We start from the raw sequence: 20,631 nt of genomic DNA on the forward strand, positions 1-20,631 counted from the left end.
GCGTCCCCCACAAATGCCCCTGTGGCGATCAGGTCACCGCCAAGGGCTACCATGGCCTGAAATGCCGGAAGAGCGCGGGCCGTCATTCTCGACATGCAGCCGCCAACGACGTCATCGCCCGCGCCCTGAGATCGGCCGAAGTCCCCTGCATTAAGGAGCCGCCCGGCTGTGCTAGAGCCGATGGGAAGAAGCCGGACGGATTGACCATGGTCCCTTGGGCGCGGGGAAGATCCCTGGTGTGGGATTTTACGTGTGCCGACACGTTCGCCCCCTCCCACCTCCTCGCAACATCAAAACGTCCAGGTGCCGCCGCCGAGACCGCCCACAACGCCAAGAACCGGAAGTACGCCTTCCTTCTCGACCGCTTTCTCTTCGTCCCCGTCGCCATGGAGACTACAGGGGTGTGGGCCAAGGAGGGGCTTCATCTCATCGAGGCCATTGGCGAGAGGATCGCCACAACTACGGGGGAAAGTCGTGCAAAGTCTTTCCTCATTCAACGAATGAGCGTCGCCATTCAACGCGGAAATGTCGCCGCCATACTCGGAACACTCCCCCCAGGGAAGGAACTGGAGGAGGTGTTCAATTTATAAAAATTTTTCAGGCTAGGGATCATTTGTGACACCCCGGAGGGGTGAGCTTTTTTAGATGTATTTTTGTGTGAATTTCTACGATTTTTTTACGATTATTGATACGGATTTAGTAGGTTGCCATGGACACGACTTAAACTACTATATACTCTGCGAATACATTACTTTACTAGAATCAATAAACTTTTTATGCAATGTGTAATTTAAACTATTATATGAACTCTGCGAACAATACTTTACTATGGAAAATAACAATAAAATTAATTGGCATATTTTTCCCACCTATGAAGACCGTGCCACATTTGCAATCTCTGGCCGTGCTATTGTCTGACTTGATCAACAGTCCAATATCACAAAGGGCTTTTCCGCACCCGCGAAACCTTAAGTTGTCGATATGATTAAATTCCGCACCTTTGCTGAAAACTATTCCATGCCACCACCTAACCTGATTACCAACGGCGGTCAAGGTAATGTTTGAAAATTTGTTGTGTCCTCCGTTCGAAACAATTCCGCGTCTCATGATATTTCCCATTACGTTGGAAATTCTGTTGTGAGTTGACGTACTTGCAATATGGATGACACTATAGATCGTACTCAGGACTTCCAAGCCTTCAATAATATTACGTGATCCGATGATATGCATTCCGTTGGACGATTCGATAGTAATTATTTTAGTAAATTTGTTGTCGTTTCCAGAAACGAGGATGCAATCGTCTGACCCTGATAAGGTAATGTTGCTGAATGCACTTCCATCTCCAGCTACGTCGAAGCAATTACTACCAGATATTTTGTCACCGTGAATAATTTTTAGGTATGAAATTTTATGCCCTGTTCCCAATACCGTCAGTGCAGGTGAATCGCTGTTATTTTTGATAACGGTTGATTTGCCTTGTCCGATAACTGAGACATTCTTTCCTGTAAGAACAAATTTCCCAGAGTAAGTTGTACCTTGGCTAAGGGTAATAATTGTTCCTGGAGTAGCCTCATGTAAACATTTGTACAACTCATCTGAGTTCTTTGCCGGTTTGCGATTACTTTTGTAAAAGTGTGAAGTGGAATCTTCTCTGCATATTCTTCTGAATTGCCATTGTTGAACTAGGAGGGCCACTTCTTCAATTGTTTTAATCCGATTTTGGACTTTTCGTTTGGTTAAGGCAATAACAAGTTCTTTGCCACTAGGAATTTCCGGGTGATGTGCCACAACTGATTCATCCTGGTCCAGAACCAAACTGTCAAAAACTTTTTTCCGCTGGTTTAGATGAATTAGTTGAATAACTTCAAAAATTACTAAACCCATCGAAAACAAGTCAGCTTGGAATGAGTAATTGTTTGAAAATGCTTCTGGTGCCATATAAATATTAGTCCCAATTCCGCTTGTAAGTTCACAGTCTTGGCTTTCAGCTACGTCAAGTATTCGAGAAAGACCAAAATCTCCGATTTTTACCGGCAATGCGAATCCATCCTTCGAGAACATAACGTTTTCCGGTTTCAGGTCTCGGTGTAAGATTTTGTTTCTGTGTAAATGTTCCAAGCCAGATACGATGTCTTGAATGATTACGAATTGTTTATGATGAAGATTGATACCAGGGTAAATCAATCGCTTATTTATCCAATTCCGTAAAGTCTCTCCGCATAGCTCAATTTGAATAGAGATTCCAATTATTTTGTTTGTTCGCTGAAGGCGTCGCTTGCATCAATCTTTCAATTCGAATTCGGCATCGGTCCTTAAGATCAAATCTGGCATGGTATCTTCCAACCGGGATAGGTTGTAATTGTCTTTTCTAAATTTATGTATTGTCACTACATTTTCGTGCTGATCTAAATCAGTGGTAATGTTGCATTCCCGCAATACTTGATTAAATTATTTTTCGTCCTCAGAGTTGTATTGTGGAAAGAGGAACTTGATTGCATATGCGGAATCTTTTTGTTTGTCTATAGCTTTTAGTACAATTCCAAATCCACCGTGGCCAAGACAAGGTTCGTATTTCAATGGATGTTTCTTAGGATTATGGGCCGGTGATGGGGAAAATATTTTTCTGATGAACGACATCGCCTGGGTAAGTCGTACCTCTGCAAGATTGAAAGGAGGATTAAAATTATTTATGAAAAACTGTATGTTCGACCGTATGTAGATTAACAGCAAAAATTATAGATAATTCTAAGCATTTACTCTGCCCACTAGAAAGTTAGAACCCTAACTTCTTGCAGTTAATTTATTGCACTAATAGACGGTCTGTTTATAACTAAATGCTGTTGAATTGAATGAATTTGAAATACATTAATTATGGACAGTATTAATAGTTTACCCTAAATACTGACAAAAACGTCAATGGTTTTAAGAGGTGGTTACCCACAATAACCCTAATTCAAACCAACTTTAGGGATGGCATGTCAAATTGACCCAGTCAGATTGACCCGCGACAGATTGACCCACGCAGGTTGACCCAGCGACAGATTGACCCAATACCAGATTGACCCAGCGACAGATTGACCCAATACCAGATTGACCCAGCGACAGATTGACCCATGACCACAATGACCCAGCGACATATTGACCCACGACCACATTGACCCAGCGACAGATTTACCCATGTATTATGTATGACAACATAAGTTGTATTGCGCAATGCAGAATACGAAAAACGAGAGAAGTAGACCGACTTGCTCACTTCGCAACCACCACCATACATCCACTATACATACATATAGTGTGTAGGTGCAGTAGTAGGAATTGGATCATGAGTGACGTCATCATGACGTCACTGTATGTCGGGGGACCGGCCACAGGGGGGTAAAAATATAAGTTGCCCTTAAACCCCATTTTTTAACATGCTGAGTATAGCCATAGAAAGGATTTTTCAAAAATCGAAAAAAAAATTTCCACCCGCTCAGAAAAGGGACCAACCATTTTTCACTGCACATACGGTGGTAATGATAATGGAGGGATGGATAGTAATGGATGGATGGATACCAATGAAGGGATGGATACTAATGGAGGGATGGATACTAATGGAGGGATTGATGACAATGGATGCATCAGACAACAATGAATTAGAAAGGCACAAGATTGTATTGATAAAATCAAGTCCATAACAACTTTGTCCAGCCAGCAGTTAACACTCGGTCATTTTTTCTATTTATTTACTTTCACCAAGAATTTTACGGACCATGGACTCTATTAAGGAAATCCCCACAACTGACCCCAATTTAAAAGTGTTCCCCTCCGACAAAGGAAAATGTCACGTAGCGACGTATAAAGGCTACTTTTACACTTATCATCGAGATGGGGTCCAAAGGACTACATTTCGGTAAGAATTATAATTAAGCACTTTTTAATAAAAAGTTGACTTTCTATTTCGAAATGCAATTAATAAATGTAAATGATGTATATGTACATAGGTGCGGGGAAAGACTGAAAGGGTGCAAAGGTCGTATTCACCTTTCGTCATCATGTAAATCTGTGGTTGACGAGTCGCAAGCCGATCCGTCTTTTCACACCCATGGGCCAGACCCTTCACGGTGTAACGCCAAGCACCTTATGGCGAAGGTCAAGATTAGTGCCGCCAGTTCGCGAGATTCCTGATCTTAGTGGAAGATTTTTGGGAGCTGATGATGAGGATTTTTTGAAAATTGATGTCACAATTTCAACGCCCAATGAAAGAGTCCTCGTGTTTTGCACCAATAAAAATCTTGATTGGCTTCAAGCGTCGGATCACTGGTTTTGCGACGGGACCTTCAAGTCGTCACCTACACTATTCGAGCAACTCATTGTCATTCATGGACTGCGTTTTGACGGGAATAAGGTCACTTGTTTCCCACTGGTTTATGTTTTAGCGCCCAATTGTTTGCAAAGGACATACAGCCGCATTTTGGCAGAATTGAAGTCGTTGAAACCAACGTTGGCCCCTATTTCCGTCATGACAGATTTCGAAAGCGGATTGCGAAATGCATTTGTTGCCGTATTTCCTAACGTAACCATGCGAGGATGTTGGTTTCATTTCCGACAGTGCAACGTTAAACATATGCAAAGTAATTAAATGATTAAACCATAATTTAATAATGTACTCGCATTCTAACAAAGTTTCTAATTCCAGGGGACCCTGAGTTGAAAGAGCTTATTTCCACTGAACCAGACTGGGCACTGGAACTGCGGAAACTGATAGCTTTGTCCTTCGTCCCCCAAGATAGAGTTGTTGCCGCTTTTGAAGAAATGGAATCATCTCGACCGTTTAGGGACAATTCCGAATTGAGCGTTACATGGATTATTTTACGAACACGTGGATTGGTGCCTTCGACCGTCGTGGACATAGAAAAGCTCCATTGTTCCCAATTGACTCGTGGAATTGTCATGAGTCTGTTCTTCAAGGATTACCCAAAACTAACAATTTCTGTGAGTCATTTAACAGTACCTTCGCATCAATGTTATCTGCTCAACATCCAACACTGGACCGGTTAGCTAAGGACTTGTTGAAGCGACAAAGACTGACTGAATGCTGTATGGAACAATTTTTAGCTGGCACAACCCCCAACTCCTCTTCATCTCAATCGAAAAATATAGAAAAATTGAAGCATTTGGTGGAACGCTATGGATCAGTGTCAACCATGGAGTTCTTGAAGTGTGTTGCATATAATTTTAGCCTTTAGAATTAATGTTCGTTATTTTATGTTTTTTGTTCATTTTTTATGTGTTTTTTTGACGCAGAAGAATTTGACAATTTTTAGAGGAATGTTTATTTTACATAATTGATTATTTATTTATCCTTCTCCTATTAACAATTTGTTGAGTTTATGTTCTCAACTTTTAAGTTTATCATGACCACATATATAGATTAAAGAAGTTGTAAACAGGAGGTAAGGTCGCATGAAGTGTGCTTCTAAAATATCAGGAGGGTGCTTGCAATTTTTTAGGAGAGGCACAAAATGCCTCATTAAATTTATTACACTAGAATGGCAAACAGGGCAATTTAGTACGAGTTCTCGTACATATTACCAAAACAAAATATGACTAGTATTGTATTGTTACCAAGAAAATCGCTTTGTGTATATGACGGCCGAAATATGTATGATTAATCCAGACTTAAGATGAAGTCAATTTTTGTATGTACAATTTTAGAAGGTGCAATCTGGGCGACCAGAACAATACAACGTTATGACTGTTGTTTAATTAATGTTCGACGTAAATAAAGTTGGCACACTTTGACATTGATGTATTTATCTTTGGATTGTTTTAACGAAAATAATTCCTCGACTGACAGTTAATTATTGATTGTTGACGTATGTAGATAGCTACTGTGAATACGTGCTATGTACATATGTAGGATAACACTTATCAAAAATATGTATCAACCTTGTGAATTTGTTTAATACATTACATATTTACCACGATAACATTTCATTATAATGTGTAAGATATTGAGTACTTTGCAATAAAGATGTACCAATATGTCTAGAAATATGTATATCCATAACACTTTTTAAATAGTTGAGACTTGCCTGGACGATAAACTCAATTTGTACATTTCCCGAATTTTTTGACTGTATAAGACCTGGTGTGAATAAAATCCAATCAAGGAAGAAGACAGATTTATTTATTCACGTTTTGGTTTTCAAACTTTTTGCAGGCGCGCCAAAATATAACAAACATGCTAAGCAATTAAACAAAACAAGTGCAAAATTGTTTTAATAAAGCTACAAAAATACCCTGGCGTGTTTTATTTTTTTATATTGAAAAACTTGAAAACTGAGGTACTAACTTTATTTATTTAATTTCATCATGAATTCTGATTCATTCGTATATTTGAATACACGAAAAACAACAATGAAATTGTGGAACACAGATTTGTTCCTCGATTATGTATATTCATAACAATCTAAATTAATGTATAGATTAATTCAAATTAAATGGAAAAGGAATTGTAATTGAAATTGGAATTGTAAACCGTACAAAGTATATAAAATGTTGAACCGATGTTCCTGTTTATTTTAATTCCAATAAATCGTACAATTCTCTAGAGCATAAACGACTCTCTGCATCCACAACACGTAATTTGTTAATAATTTTCGCCAAATTTTTAAATTTCCCGGCTGAGCAAACATTCAAAAACCTCCGACGATCTGCATCTCCTAATCCACGTAATTCAGTGAAAACCTCAAACCTATTAAAGGATTTCCTCGTGCTGTGTATGATTTCTAGACCAACTAAACCCAAGCTATAGGAATCTGTCTTAATAGTATAATTTGTATGCTTCCTCAATTCCGGACCTTGGTAAAGATGTGTCCCTGCTGCGCCTATGTTCCCACCATTTTTACATTTCACTGCTAAACCAAAGTCGCCAATTTTCCATGTCAAATCACCCGAAGGTCCAACCTTACAAAATATATTCCCTGGTTTTATATCTCGATGGATAAACAGTTTTTCATGCACGTAGCGCAATCCAGCCGCGACTTGTTTAAGAATGCTAACTTCATCCCCAATTATAAACCAGTTCTCTAAATAATGTTTCAAAGTAGTATAGCAGAGCTCCATCTTTATAAATATTTGACTCATTCCTGAACCATTTGTAGCGGATGATACGGCATCGCCAAAATTGTCAAGAAGTCCCTGAATAAATTTTTCTAAGCTAGCCTTATTTAATAGTAACTGACTACTCTCTCTGTTCTCGGCCCAGCACCCGTAGTACCGTACTACATGATCGCATGTTAGTTGGTCCATTATTTGTATCTCGTTGAGTAAAAGGGTAACATATTTTTGCAGATGAACATTGGTTCTGGTAGTGGTGAGAACCGTGTTGGTGACATTGGTTGAATCGTCATCACTGAATCCTATCGTTTGTATCATGTCGATGCATTTGATAGCGTATCCAGTCGGGGAAACAATGGCGGAGAGATCTTCAGCCTGATACACCTTTCCGAATGATCCTTTGCCCAAGAGGGAAACGCAGACTACAGAAGTATCAGCTGCCCATTGGGATCGCAATGGGGTTGCTGGATGTGGTGGAAGGAGTAAGGTTAAGTCTGCTGAGGGCGGGCTGCCTTGGATATCATTTTAATAATGTTAAACTTTTGTGTTCTCTGGGTTCATTGGATATCATATTTACCTGAATTTGGATCACGTGAAGGTTTCCTTTTCTTTTTAGTGAATATTTTAAAAGCAACTGCGATGAGAATTACGAATATGGTTATCCCAGCAAGGGTAAATATGATGTTCTCTGTACTGAATTGATTCCACGAACTATCAGTTCGATCTGTGGAATTGGCAGAAAGACAGGATTGGATTATCAAATTGGGCACATTGTTCTATATCAGACTGGTATTTGGAACGTATTCTGCTCCTGTTTTATTTTGTTTGTAGATTTCTAGACAAAAATATTTACAATTACATTAGGGTTTTGAATGCTAAACATATTACTTGATTTTCCTGCAGTATTTTCCTCAGTAACTTCGCTTTCTGTATCCTTACAATTTGAAAAGCTATTTATTGGGACACATGCAGCATCACGTCGGCAGAATATTTCACCATTGGGACAGATTCTGCCTGTCTTAGATGTACCCTAGAAATATATTAGAAGTTTTTAATGGTTTAATGGAAGACTTTACATGTTTAGCTTACAATATATAAAATAACTAATTACACCCAGCGGTTTTTTAGATGCTATATGAAAGCGTGCTGTTAGAGTTTTCAGGCTCTGAAAATGTTTTAGAATATTGGCGTTATCAATGGACTATGTACATAAATACACATGATGAGAAACTGTTTTGTTTATTATAAGTAATTAACATTCTGTCATACATGGCAGAAAATTCCTGCAAGTTTTAAGGTTTAAACATACCGACTTTGTATCTTTGCCCAGCGCTTTTCCATGTTTGAATAAAATTGATGCTGATTTTAAAACCTCGTCTTTTCGTCGACCAGGTACTGATGCTGATTGATTTCTGCAGTTGTCTTCTGCACAATCAGCATCAGACTTCCACGTAGTCTTAGCACATATTGTATATTTGGCATTAATTATTTCCCACACATTACTAGAACAATAACTTATGGAAGAAATATGATTGCCACAACTCCTTCCGTCCTTCATTTCCAAGTTGCTGGCATTTGTTACCATCCGAAACGAGGATTTCCTCGATTCGCCCAGACAGTCGGGATGTTCCCAAAGAGTTAGACAACCATCGAATGTATTAATTAAGTATACCTTGTTTACTTTAAGGCCACCGGGATCGAAAAAGTTTATACATTGTTCCTTCTCTATTTTCACTACATATTTCGGTATCATTGGAACATTCATTTTGAAATAAATAATACGAATACTCCGAAGAAAGGTTTGCATCCTCAGGCGGATGACTACGGGATTGAGAAAGTGGACTCATTTTCCTATCGTAGATTCGCTAAATGGATTTTAACGGGGATATTCTTAGTAAAAATTCTCCTAGCCACTTTCACTTTTTAATATTTACGACAATATTCTTTGAGATATCGTTGTAATTGAGATTGTTAAGCTTTCCCTGACAATTATGTGGTGCTCATTGATCAGATGGCAATATGTTATTGATCAACGGACAAAACACAATGTTAAAAATGTGCGACTTGGTTTGTATGTAAATGTAATACCAGTTGACAAAATGGGATGCAAATAGATTGGACGATTCTCAAAACCATGTAAAGCAAAAGATAAAATATACAGAAATTACAAGAAAAAGCCATAGCGCCCGAACGTACGGTTGGGACAATAGGACATTGTTTACACAGAACTGGCAATGTGTCTCCGTATGTTACGTGATGTAACAGACGGAGAACATGAAACCATGAAATGGAACCATCATGTAAAAATATATAATTTTCGCATATGTCCCCCATACATCCGCCACTGCTGTGTGTATATATGTATTTAAACAGCAGATACCTGTCCAGATTAAATATACACATATTTGGAGAACAAATAAAATGAAATGGATAAGTATCCACCTAGGTTTGCAAGCTGTATGACAAATATGACTCTGCGTGGATACAAATCCTTACAAGATCTTAATTGTTATTTTGTTCACGGATTAAATTAACGAATACGTTTAGTGCTTACGATTTTATCTGGTAATTCTGGTGGAATTGTTGTCGAGTCAGGTCCTATAATATTTGATTTGTTAATTCTTAAGTTTAATTCATTTTGGCAGTTTCCACCCGGACAATATTTATTTTCCTGAGGACAATTCCACAAAGTCCTTAAGCAGAACGAATGCCCACACTGTAACTTATCCCAGGTGCAATTCCCCCACAAAAACTAATCGAAGAAATCTCATCAGGCCATTTCAATATAGATTGACTCCAACGCCTCGAGTCCTTCATTAGTAGGGCGTGCTGATAAGAACGACTTATTCTTTTGGTTGGAAAAGTCTTTGACACACCAACACAGTCACGATGTTCCCAAACAGTTATATATGTGGTTTCTATTGAATACAGCAAATCTTTAATGCCACCAAAAGATTTAAGGTTAAGACATAGGTTTTGTTGGATCCATAATTCTTCACAGGATTTATGACACTCATCTCCGAACCGTTTGGAATCAAACCATTTGTAGGGATAGGCTGAATAAGTGTCGTCTGAAGCGAATGGTTTCTTAACGGTTGTAATTAATTAATTATGGTACGCTAATGTTTAATTAAAGTGTTAGTTTTTAATCCCTTTTGAGTTAATATCAATTAAGATTTGTACTAATAGAACTCTTTATTACGGATAAACTTGGAAATAACAAAGTTTCCGAAAACTGAGTCGATGTTTTTTTAAACAAAATGTATTCAGTGTACAATAATATATTTTTTATCCACTTGTATCAAAGTCTAGACGATGCACGAATATAATTCAATCTGTGTTTACTTTATGTGAGATAAAGCTTGTTTGTGAATGGGATTTATGTATCGCATACAGTAAATTCAACTCTGCTTTAAGCTTAGATAGATTACACATATGTTGTGAATGATTTATACATATGCATAACTAATAAGTCCATTTTGGATTATCGGAGGCAATAGGCAAGATAAACAGTCCATATGTAAGTATATAGTATGCGAATTTATTTTTTGTGCGAAATTAATAAGTTGTACGCACCAAAAATTATCCAACTACAGATTCCATACATATATAAGTACATACAAATGTTAGAATAGCAAATCCATCAGTTGGTGCGATTTATACACACCTGTACACTATATATCTGGAAGTATATATTTATTGTACGTGCCTAAAATCTATCTGTGGCAGAAGTTTGCAAAGCCAGCTATTGATTTTCCATTTCATACTGGAAATACTTTCATCATGGGAAGTATCGCATTATGTTATTATTTAAAAAATCAGAAACCACAACTTGACAAAATTGCTGCTTTTACTTGAATTGTAATTGGAAAATATCCTCCCCTCGATGTCCTTGAATTACTGTACGTAATAGTCACTGGCACTAAGACTGAGGGAATGAGGAAACAATTCTGTCATCAATTGGTTTCAGCTAGTCGGGCAGGAACTCATATATGAAGGGATATCAATAAGTAATGCGAATGGTTCAATATCTCGAAAACGAGTGATATTTGTTTAAAATCTTTTTGTAAGTTTTCAACATAATCTCAACCCCGTTCATTGCAGCATTTAGTCTTTTTCATCAGTTTATTTCTATCTCTTAGAAAAAAAAATTAGTGACGATGTTTAGCAAAAATTGCTTACACTATAGAAAAATCCAAAATTACAAAATGGATACCATCAACTTTCATGGCTGTATCGTTGCTGGGAAATAGAGTTTGGTTCATCAGTATGCTCTAGAAATAAAGACGCAGTCAGTGCGGTCGCTGAACAAGGTAGAAAGTGAGTCCATTAAGTATAGCGTAAGCAGGGCTGAAATGACGGTTATGGCGAATAATTTCGGATTTACTCGTTCCACATTCTATTTAATTGATCACCCCCATATATTGCCTACCGATACCCCTGTGATTACTATATGTTCAAATATTTTAAGAAATTTATCAAGGATTTGAGATTTGAGCGATTAAATATACAAATTAGTTTTTCTAGCGTAAGCAATTTTTGTTCAACACCATTACTAAATTTTTTTCCTAAGAGGTAGAAAAAACTGATGAAAAAAACTAAATGCTCCATTGAACGGTGTTGAGATTATGTTGAAAACAAACAAAAAGTTTTGGACCAAATATCACTCATTCTCGAGATATTGAACCATTCGCATTACTTATTGATATCCCCCCGTAAGAAGTCATGAGAAAATCATTTTTGTACGCCCCCAGATTTATTTAAATGCCACTAATTGTTTACATGCGTAAAGAATTTTTACATAACAATAGCACTGAATTAATGCCAGTGTTAGTTTATGCAACACTATTCACCAAATTTATATAAGCATAATATTTTTATTGTTTTCTGTAAATGTGGCTGCTACTGGTTTTTAAATAATTAAGTGCATATTATATAAATAAGTGATTGTTTTGCCGTGACAACAGCACCTTTATCGCTATACAATAATACTTACTTTATAGAATGTGTCACAATGTAGAAACGTCATCAGTGTCATGTTTGTATAATTGTTGGTAGGGTTCTAATCTTACAGCATATGTTATACATATTTTAGCCCCTACGAATAAGGAATATGGATACTTGTTTTAGGAGTGTTTAAAAAAATTGGATTACATATTATGCACTTAAATAAATAAAAGTAAAATAAAAGATCAACTCCATAAATCAAAATTAACTCTTATACATACGTAATTTACTAAATTACGGCCCGAACAACTGAAACCAACGGAACCCTACTTAAACAATTATTAATTCCTAATTGCGCACTTGGTTACGCGACCCAGGGTTGACATCAATTCCTGCCTAAATAAAATCGTCTTGAGGTCAGCTTAACCTTACTCACTCCATCCCTACTTGTCCTACATTGAGGTACAATAGAAATATTTTAAGAAGTTTAAATTGGGGTAATAAGAAAAGAAAAAATGAACTTGTCTATGTTCATCGTCCTCTGCGTAATCACGGTTCACTCGGTCCAGAATACTGTAAATATATTTTTCATTGTTGGAATTTTTAGATTCAGGAAAACAATATCTGAGCCCAATTTATGTTATCAAATTTTAACAATTTATTTAGGTCGGAATGGGGATCGATATTCAGAAGGAGATCGATTCCTACTCATTCTGTAATGGGGAGCCTGTCGCATATCCCCCCGTCCTGATTGCAAATACTTTTTTCGCTGGGACAAAATGTCTCGCTGTGGAAGAGGAATGGGTGAAAAAATAAACAAAAATTCAATTAAAAAACATTTTGAATTTTGTAAAGGATGTACAACTTGTTTTTTGGCGACACATTAACTCTCACTTTTCCCCACAGTGTGCCAAGCGATGCATCTTTGCGAACCTACCAGGTGCCTTTGTCGACAATAAGTTAAACCTGAAGTGGTTCAAAGACGAGGCTAGAAAGGTCACAGTCAGTGCAAACAATGAGGCCGCAAGGGAGCAAATTATCAAGGAGTTGGACAACTGTGGAAAACAAGGTGCATAAATTTGTCAGAAATAATTATTTGGCGCATTGTGGACAAAGATGATTTGACTAATTTTGCTAACCTTTGAAACAAATTTACCTCCAATTAATAATTAATTTTTGAATTATCTAATCTGTTTAAATTGTTTAGGTGACGATATGCCTGAACCGAAGTCAGCAAGCGTGAACAACTGCCCAGAATGGAAAAAGTTCAATCTCTGTGCTCACAATAATTTTGTCAAGATTTGCAAAGGAAACGGTAAATTGCGAACGGAATGAGATTCATACTTTGCGTGTGGTGTCTGGATGAATTTATGGAGGGGGTTGACACAATGAAAATTTGCTAAATAAATATGTTGCATGCCGAAAAAATCATAATTTCTGCAGTACTTGCATTGTCAAATTAAAACTTAAGCACCTATGGCAAAAATATTTCTCTTGGATTAGTGTGCTATGAATCTCATTTCCTTGCATACTAATATTTTTCGATAAACTGAGTAGGTAAATAACAACAAGACAGACAATACAATTCATTCCTAGTATACTTAATTTATTGCAAGAATCCGAATGGAATGTATGAGAAACTGATCCTATGACATAAAGTTGATGTATGGCAGCATGCTGGTGAGAAAAAATGCGCCGCCTCAGAGTTTTGGATATCGTGGCAACCGATTAAATTCAGTTCAATATTAAACGAAGGTCATGAAGATAACCTTCCATGTATGCATATACATATCATGGCCTTTAAAAAATAATCCAATATAAAAAAAATTGTTTTGTCCGTGACTTCAATAACGAATACTGAAGTCATGCACGGAAGCTTCGCTTTTAGTTGTAAATACTTATTTAAGTTGTTGTTGTTGTTGTATACTTTATTCGTGTGTCTTTCTCAATTCATAATACATTCGCATCATGTTCTCCCATTGATGACACTTAAAATAAACAATTTCTTAATATAAAATATAAATATAAATAAAAATAATTAATCCTGCGAAATCCTAACAAATCTTGTCATTATAGTCAGCAACATTGCATTAGATCCATTATCGAAATGTAGTTATAACCCAAAAAATACATACATAGATAATACATGGTTCATTCACTTAACCTATTCCATATTTTTTAAACAAATTAAAAGCGACATCTATATATTCCACAATTTGACTCATGTTAATCATTTCAACAGATTGTTGACGTAACGGATTAAGGATCTTTGCTAACTTAAGTAACACTTTCTCATAATTGGTACCTTTGGTTGTATTTGTTACATTACTTCCTATCGATGATACAAAAGATGGTACACAGCTAGGACATGCCCATACCTTAGATCGCACAATATTTAGATATGATTGATCAGAAATAGTTATGTTACAACGATTTCTGTGATAGAAATTGAAGCAATAAATACATTGTAATACTCCTAAATTCCAGGATCCATCTTCTAGGTCTAGGTCATCTTCAAAGTAGATTGTGAATGTTGATTCATTGTGCATAAAGTGAACCGCGATGTCTAGAACTTCTTGTCCACATATATTACAGTCAGGTCCCGTCAGTTTATTAAAACACGTTGATGAATCCAATAGTTTGAGTATATTATAATTCTTGTAGCTTTCCAACATACCGTCGGTAATAATTACGTTGGTGATAGGATGAGCGAGAGATAGTATTTCACTTAGTGGCGTCGCGTCTGGGTTTTCATATTCGTCATCCTCAGTCCAGTTGTCATCATCATCTTCTCAATTGTCAGGTTCTACTTTCGACGCCATGAGGCCAGTTCTGTTTCACAATAGAAAATGTGTGCCAGTATCCTTTAACCCAATTTTACAAATATGATATTGCCTCCTCAGTGAGGACATATACTCATATAATGTGACTTATCTCAAATAGATCGTCCCTCTCCAATTTTTAGATATTTTAACCGTCCTTCTGCTTCCCGTGTTGAGCCTCAAATTCAGGTCGACTCCACTTCTTCATACATCTAGACGACAAGTAAATTATGCTTCGATTGAGGTGGGGTGGTGATGATGTCGTCAGTTTATCCTCAGATAGATAATTGGGAATGTGCTTCCACTGCGGCTGTTTCACAATAGAAAAAGTGTGCCAGTATCCTTTGACCAATTTCATATACTTGGAATTTCCTCCATTGTGAGGACATATACTCATAAAATGTGACTTATCTCAAGTAGATTTATTTCCTCCAATTTTTCTAGACAGCTTTCCAACAAAAACAATTCTTCAAGGACGCCTACTATCGGGGGTCAGCTGTTGAATGGTGGCAGGAGCACTGAATCCGTCCCAACCCAGCCAAACCACTTTTTCTTCCACTTGTATTTATTTTGAATTTCCAAATTGTTAAAAATTGAAGGGCGCACCCACTTTTTTTAAAGAAACTAATACTATCTCGAGATACAGAATTTAAAAATCTTTAATTTGAGACTAATTTCAACTAAATTGGTGTACTCTATCCTGCAAAACTTTAGTTAGAAATTTAATATTGATGAGGGAGAAACAGTTGGTTGGTGGTGGTGGTCGCGAGCGTGACATGTGAGTAATTGCAGTAATGCAAATACAAAGAGCGAACTACTGAAAAATGAACTAGAATAGATAAATTTCAAAAATATTTGTACAACACATACGTACCATTAACAAAGGAAAATATAACTGGTGTACAATTTTTTTATCTAATTATTTATTTTTGATGTTTTAAATACATGCATTCCAATCACTGGGACCACCCAATGATAATCGATTAGAGGGATTAGTTTAAAAAATGGTGTAAATATACCGAAAATACATCAAGGTTTTTGCGCGTTGATATTCCCTTAAAACTAGTTAAAGATCTGTTTCTGGTTTTCTTACGCGAAGGTGTTTTTGCAGTAACTTTTGCAAAACTTAGCAAGATTAGCATGATCTTTCAATAATTCATATACAATCATTCATATGAATATTTTTCAAAGTTTCAAGATGCTTCTAAATATTGGTTAGTAGTCTGAAGGAAACGATAGATATTATGAACTATGCTTAACGTATCTATATTATAATTTACAAAAGTTGGTCCCGTTGAAATTTTCCGTGACATCCCTGCACTCTGATTGGTTGATGATAATTTGAATTGGCCAATCAGAGCATAGGACCGTTTCTCATTGTGGTTAGATATGATTATGGATATGATTTTGGATATTATTTTGGATATGATTATGGATATGGATATGATTATGGATATGGATATGATTATGGATATGAAGTCAGAAACTTCTTGAGAATCGTAAACAAAATTATTTATCAGCGTTAAAAAACTTCCTTAGCAATGTTAAAAAATTCCTTAGCAATGTTAAAAAATTCCTTAGCAACGTTAAAAAAATCCTTAGCAACGTTAAAAAAAATTCATTAGCAACGTTAAAAAAATCCTTAGCAACGTTAAAAAAATCCTTGGCAACGTTTAAAAAATTGCTTGGTAACGTTAAAAAATTCCTTGGCAACGTTTAAAAATTGCTTGGTAACGTAAAAAATTCCATAGCAATCATCAATATTTATATAAACTATTCTGAAGCCGAATAAATTTTTGACAAAAGTTTTGACAAAAAAAGAAACAGAAAATTTGGCCCGGGATGGCTTATAGGGTCGAGTGACAAAACTTTTGACAAAAAAGTTGTAGCAAAAATTTGCTCTGGTGAACGCTTATGCAGTCGAATGACAAAATTTACAGTCATCCAAGCGACTTAAAATATGGTAATATATAAGGAAAGCGAGGAACTTTCAAAGTGACCCGGTTGGCTCAGTTTTTCCCGATTTTTTAAAATCAGCGCACCGGGTTTCAATGGACTGACGTGCTTCGGGCCATGCCCGGACGGGCCTGGCGCGAAGCTGTTCTAAAGCCGAATAGATTTAAAAAAATTAAAGTAAAAAATATGGTCTGGAGATTACTTATGGTTTCTAATGACAAAATATTCGACATAAAAATTAAAACAAAAATATGGTGGTCGAATGCCAAACCTTTGGAATCGGTTAATAAATGATTTATGAAAGTTAAAAATGGTAATAGTGTGATAAAACTGTCTATTAGTATTGGAAAATTACTTTCGTAAAATACAATTCATGTAGTTCACTGAACGTGCACGATGCAACCACAATGATTGTTAATGCATAATACAAATGATTTATCATGTACTTCCTTCGAATTTTTTTTCTGTATTTTCCTTTAAATAACATTGCGCAAGGAAAAAGACTAAAGGCAACCAATCCGCCCGTCTTTAAGACGGGCTTGCAGGCTAGTATTAAATATGTGTCTACAATTCTTGTTGATACGTATGTATTTCAGTGTATAACTATAAAACGTTATTTCTTATATTAATTTTAGACTTTAGAGCTGCTTATGTAAATTTGCAAAAGCAACATATATTTTCATAACAAGATGTTAATATGCTGTGTAAACAAATATTAAATTGTCGATGTTGCAGCAATAATTTAAGCATGGAAGATTTTTAGCGGCTTCATGTTGCTTAAAGACAATTTTTGAAATATGATTCCAAATATTTTGATACACTTGGATTATTAATTCTATGACATTTGAGCTAATATGCTTGTTATCTAGCTCAGAATCAGAACCGCTTGCCCGTGTCGAAAATATTTAAGATAAAACATGGTTATACATACGGGAATGCACCCGCTATACAAAAAGAAAGAAGCATGCAATAGCGTGATATGTTGAATTTGTTCATGCAAATAAATGTTCCATTTAATCTATATATATTTCTGTAGAATTGATTAGTTTTTTTGCACTTTGTCATTTCGTGGCGACACCGAAATAGTCACGAATTTAAATTTCTATTTAGCAGCGGGCTCCTACGTACTTACGTAGCGCGCTCCTACGTACCAAAAATAAATCAATATGATAACTAAGGCAATGTTTCTCGTAATGTTAGCAACATTAGCAAAGTCAAACACAAATTCCCCATCGCTAGTTGACACTCATATAACTAGTCTTTTGCAAAATATAAGTATTTGTGATCTACAAATTTTGCATGACGGACTGGATTTTGGAAATCACAATATTCCAGTAAAAGTCTTAAGGGTGCCTCAGTATTCAAATAGGAATTCATACAACAAATCAGCTGTAGCAATCAATGTTTTATCCTTCCGATCTCCCCAACACAAATTGAGTTTCCTCATACCAAAAGTTATGCTTGAACCGGGTCTTAAAAGCGAACCTTTACACCTACCGTTATGGATCGATATCTCGGTTGGGTATCATATGTACCATTCTGTAAACGATGTTGGGGTAACTGATCTTAACGATACGGTAGTGAGGACGATAAGACAACGGTACTATAAATATGGTGATATAATGTTCGTCATTATGTTGACAACAAGACAAAAGAACAACTGGGACAACCTCGTGTCACTTGGGTTTGTACAATCCTATTACAATTCTCACATCTTCGCTATGTGTTTCCTTATAAAGCAGAACGGTGCAAACGCGATCTGTTGATTTCTAGCGGACGATCTCTACAATAGCACAAGTTGGGCAGAATGCCACCCAATTCATGACTGGAACAAGAGGTTAGATATTAGAGGTTAGATATAGAGGTTAGAACACTGGACTGGGTTGGTGTTAACAAACTGGCTAAGGAACATAACTGTAGAACATCAATTTCTTAGTTTTCTTCGTATTAATCAACTTCCCGAATTGGAATTCAAATATAAATTCAGACAAGAAGAATATATTTATTGGATTACAGGTACATATAACTATATAAAGCCAAATATTAAAATAATCACGAAAACTATTGGGTTTCAGTACTTTTCATGCTATCGAGAACGTTATCAAACATTTGAAATTTATATTGCTCCCTTTCAACTAGAATTATGGTTAGTCCTATTGACGACTTTGGTTCTTGTAATTGGTTTGACTTGGATGTACACTTATTTTACGAACAACCCGTTCTGCGCTTGGATTTTCATACTGGCTACAATGTTCGAAGAGACGGGCCACGTTCCCAAAAATATGGCAGAAAATACATATTTTCGTTTGACTTTTGGGTGTTGGTGTATAATGTCTGTTATACTGACAAACTGTTATAATGGATTAATGATTTCTGACCTTAAGGGGCATCTCTGCCCGTGACATGAAAATGCGTGAAAACTTCACATTTTTAATAATATCTCGGTGTTGCGAATTATTAAAAAAATATACTTCTGTAACTTTGTAAAACAACTCGTTGGGAATTTTTTAAAGGTATTCACTCCAGATTTTAACAATTTTTGGACAAGTTCTATTTGGTTAAAAATGCGTGTTTTTAAACTAATAGAAGTACTTCAAAAACTGTTAAAACCTGGAGTTAAAACCTTTAAAAAATTCCCAACGAGTTGTTTTACAAAGCTACAGAAGCATATTTTTTTTTAATAATTCGCAACACCGAGATATTATTAAAAATGTGAAATTTTCACGCATTTTCATGTCACGGGCAGAGATGCCCCTTAATGCTCCACTCCCAACATTTGAACCCACGACTTTCCGCGATCTTATTTGCAGTGAGTTATCCCTAAATGTAACTCAAATTGTCTACACCAAAATGAAGAACATGGATGAGTCTTATGAACCCAACATCAAGAATGTTTTTACCCAGATGTTCTGGTATATGCTTTGGCTGGAGGGTTGGAAGCAAGGTCAAAATCCGTATAAACTTTCCAATTGCTTCAACCTTTATTCACTACCTTCAAAAAAAGCTTTTACAACGTGGCGTGATACTAATCCTGAATTTGTGGTGTATCTGCATAACACAATTTTTATGGTGGATAAGATCAATTGGTTTGAAAGCATGTGTCTAATGAAACTACACTCTAAACAAAATCGTCACCAAAATTGTCTCCTCGTGTAGGCACTATACGGCTCTAAGAATGGGTGATGATTTACCTACTCGCGTAGATAAACTCGATTTGTGTCCTTCGCTTTGACAAGTTGTATCGTCTTAGTCGTAGTGATGTTTTGCCACTGGTTAATAGTAAATTTACTTCAACATGGAAACAACGTTCCTTACGTATTGGACATGAAATATTACCAAATTGTAACAAAACACAGTGATAAATTGCTTCCAAAAAGATGAAATTCATTACCCCATTTTTAATATGCTTTATGTATCTCCTAATGGAGATAAATACACTGGTAGAAATGCAATAACAGAATAAGTATTACATATTTACAATGTTACGTAAAACACGCTTTATTGTTTATGAATAAAAATGTAGTTCTCACCTATATGTACATACATACCTCTAATTTACCACATATAACACTAGTTACAATATTTGCATAATTGTAGCCACAAATTGTTGAAATTAAATACATACATTTCATCTTAGCCTAATTAATGTAAAATCTAATTACAAATGGTGTCTTAAACTTATAAACAAACCACCAGCTTGACAATTTGTTTGAATTTCCATACATTCGTGAATTACCAAATTTTCCACTGCACAAATTCTAATCGTTTCCCCAATCGCAACTTTATATGCAAAAAAGTG

General features: G+C 36.1%; 2 protein-coding genes across 2 annotated transcripts; one reads left to right on the forward strand and one right to left on the reverse strand.

The window, feature by feature from the left end:
• Positions 1-5,768: 5,768 nt before the first annotated feature.
• LOC118433862 lies at positions 5,769-8,872 on the reverse strand. The gene is made up of 4 exons (XM_035846263.1): positions 8,417-8,872; positions 7,967-8,137; positions 7,685-7,883; positions 5,769-7,619 (listed from the first exon to the last, which is right to left on the reverse strand). The coding sequence occupies exons 1-4, from the start codon at positions 8,870-8,872 to the stop codon at positions 6,565-6,567; spliced, it is 1,881 nt and encodes a 626-aa protein (XP_035702156.1). The 3' UTR covers positions 5,769-6,564.
• Positions 8,873-12,569: 3,697 nt separating this feature from the next.
• On the forward strand, positions 12,570-13,512 carry LOC110842282. The gene is made up of 4 exons (XM_022087985.2): positions 12,570-12,629; positions 12,721-12,858; positions 12,961-13,123; positions 13,262-13,512. The coding sequence occupies exons 1-4, from the start codon at positions 12,570-12,572 to the stop codon at positions 13,387-13,389; spliced, it is 489 nt and encodes a 162-aa protein (XP_021943677.1). The 3' UTR covers positions 13,390-13,512.
• The last annotated feature ends 7,119 nt before the right edge of the window (positions 13,513-20,631 follow it).

This window comes from Folsomia candida, unplaced genomic scaffold (assembly GCF_002217175.1).
Source record: "Folsomia candida strain VU population unplaced genomic scaffold, ASM221717v1 Fcan01_Sc001, whole genome shotgun sequence".
Classification (NCBI taxonomy): domain Eukaryota; kingdom Metazoa; phylum Arthropoda; class Collembola; order Entomobryomorpha; family Isotomidae; genus Folsomia; species Folsomia candida.

What these genes read in the sequence shown, in the direction of transcription:
- LOC110842282 (XM_022087985.2), top strand. Translation starts at nt 12,570, where the DNA reads ATGAACTTGTCTATGTTCATCGTCCTCTGCGTAATCACGGTTCACTCG. An exon ending in TTCACTCGGTCCAGAATACT is followed by an intron (nt 12,630 to 12,720) that starts GTAAATATATTT and finishes CAATTTATTTAG; the next exon opens with GTCGGAATGGGGATCGATAT. An exon ending in GGACAACTGTGGAAAACAAG is followed by an intron (nt 13,124 to 13,261) that starts GTGCATAAATTT and finishes TAAATTGTTTAG; the next exon opens with GTGACGATATGCCTGAACCG.
- LOC118433862 (XM_035846263.1), bottom strand. Translation starts at nt 8,872, where the DNA reads ATGAATGTTCCAATGATACCGAAATATGTAGTGAAAATAGAGAAGGAA. An exon ending in TTAGCATTCAAAACCCTAAT is followed by an intron (nt 7,884 to 7,966) that starts GTAATTGTAAAT and finishes AGTCTGATATAG; the next exon opens with AACAATGTGCCCAATTTGAT. An exon ending in TTCACGTGATCCAAATTCAG is followed by an intron (nt 7,620 to 7,684) that starts GTAAATATGATA and finishes ATGATATCCAAG; the next exon opens with GCAGCCCGCCCTCAGCAGAC.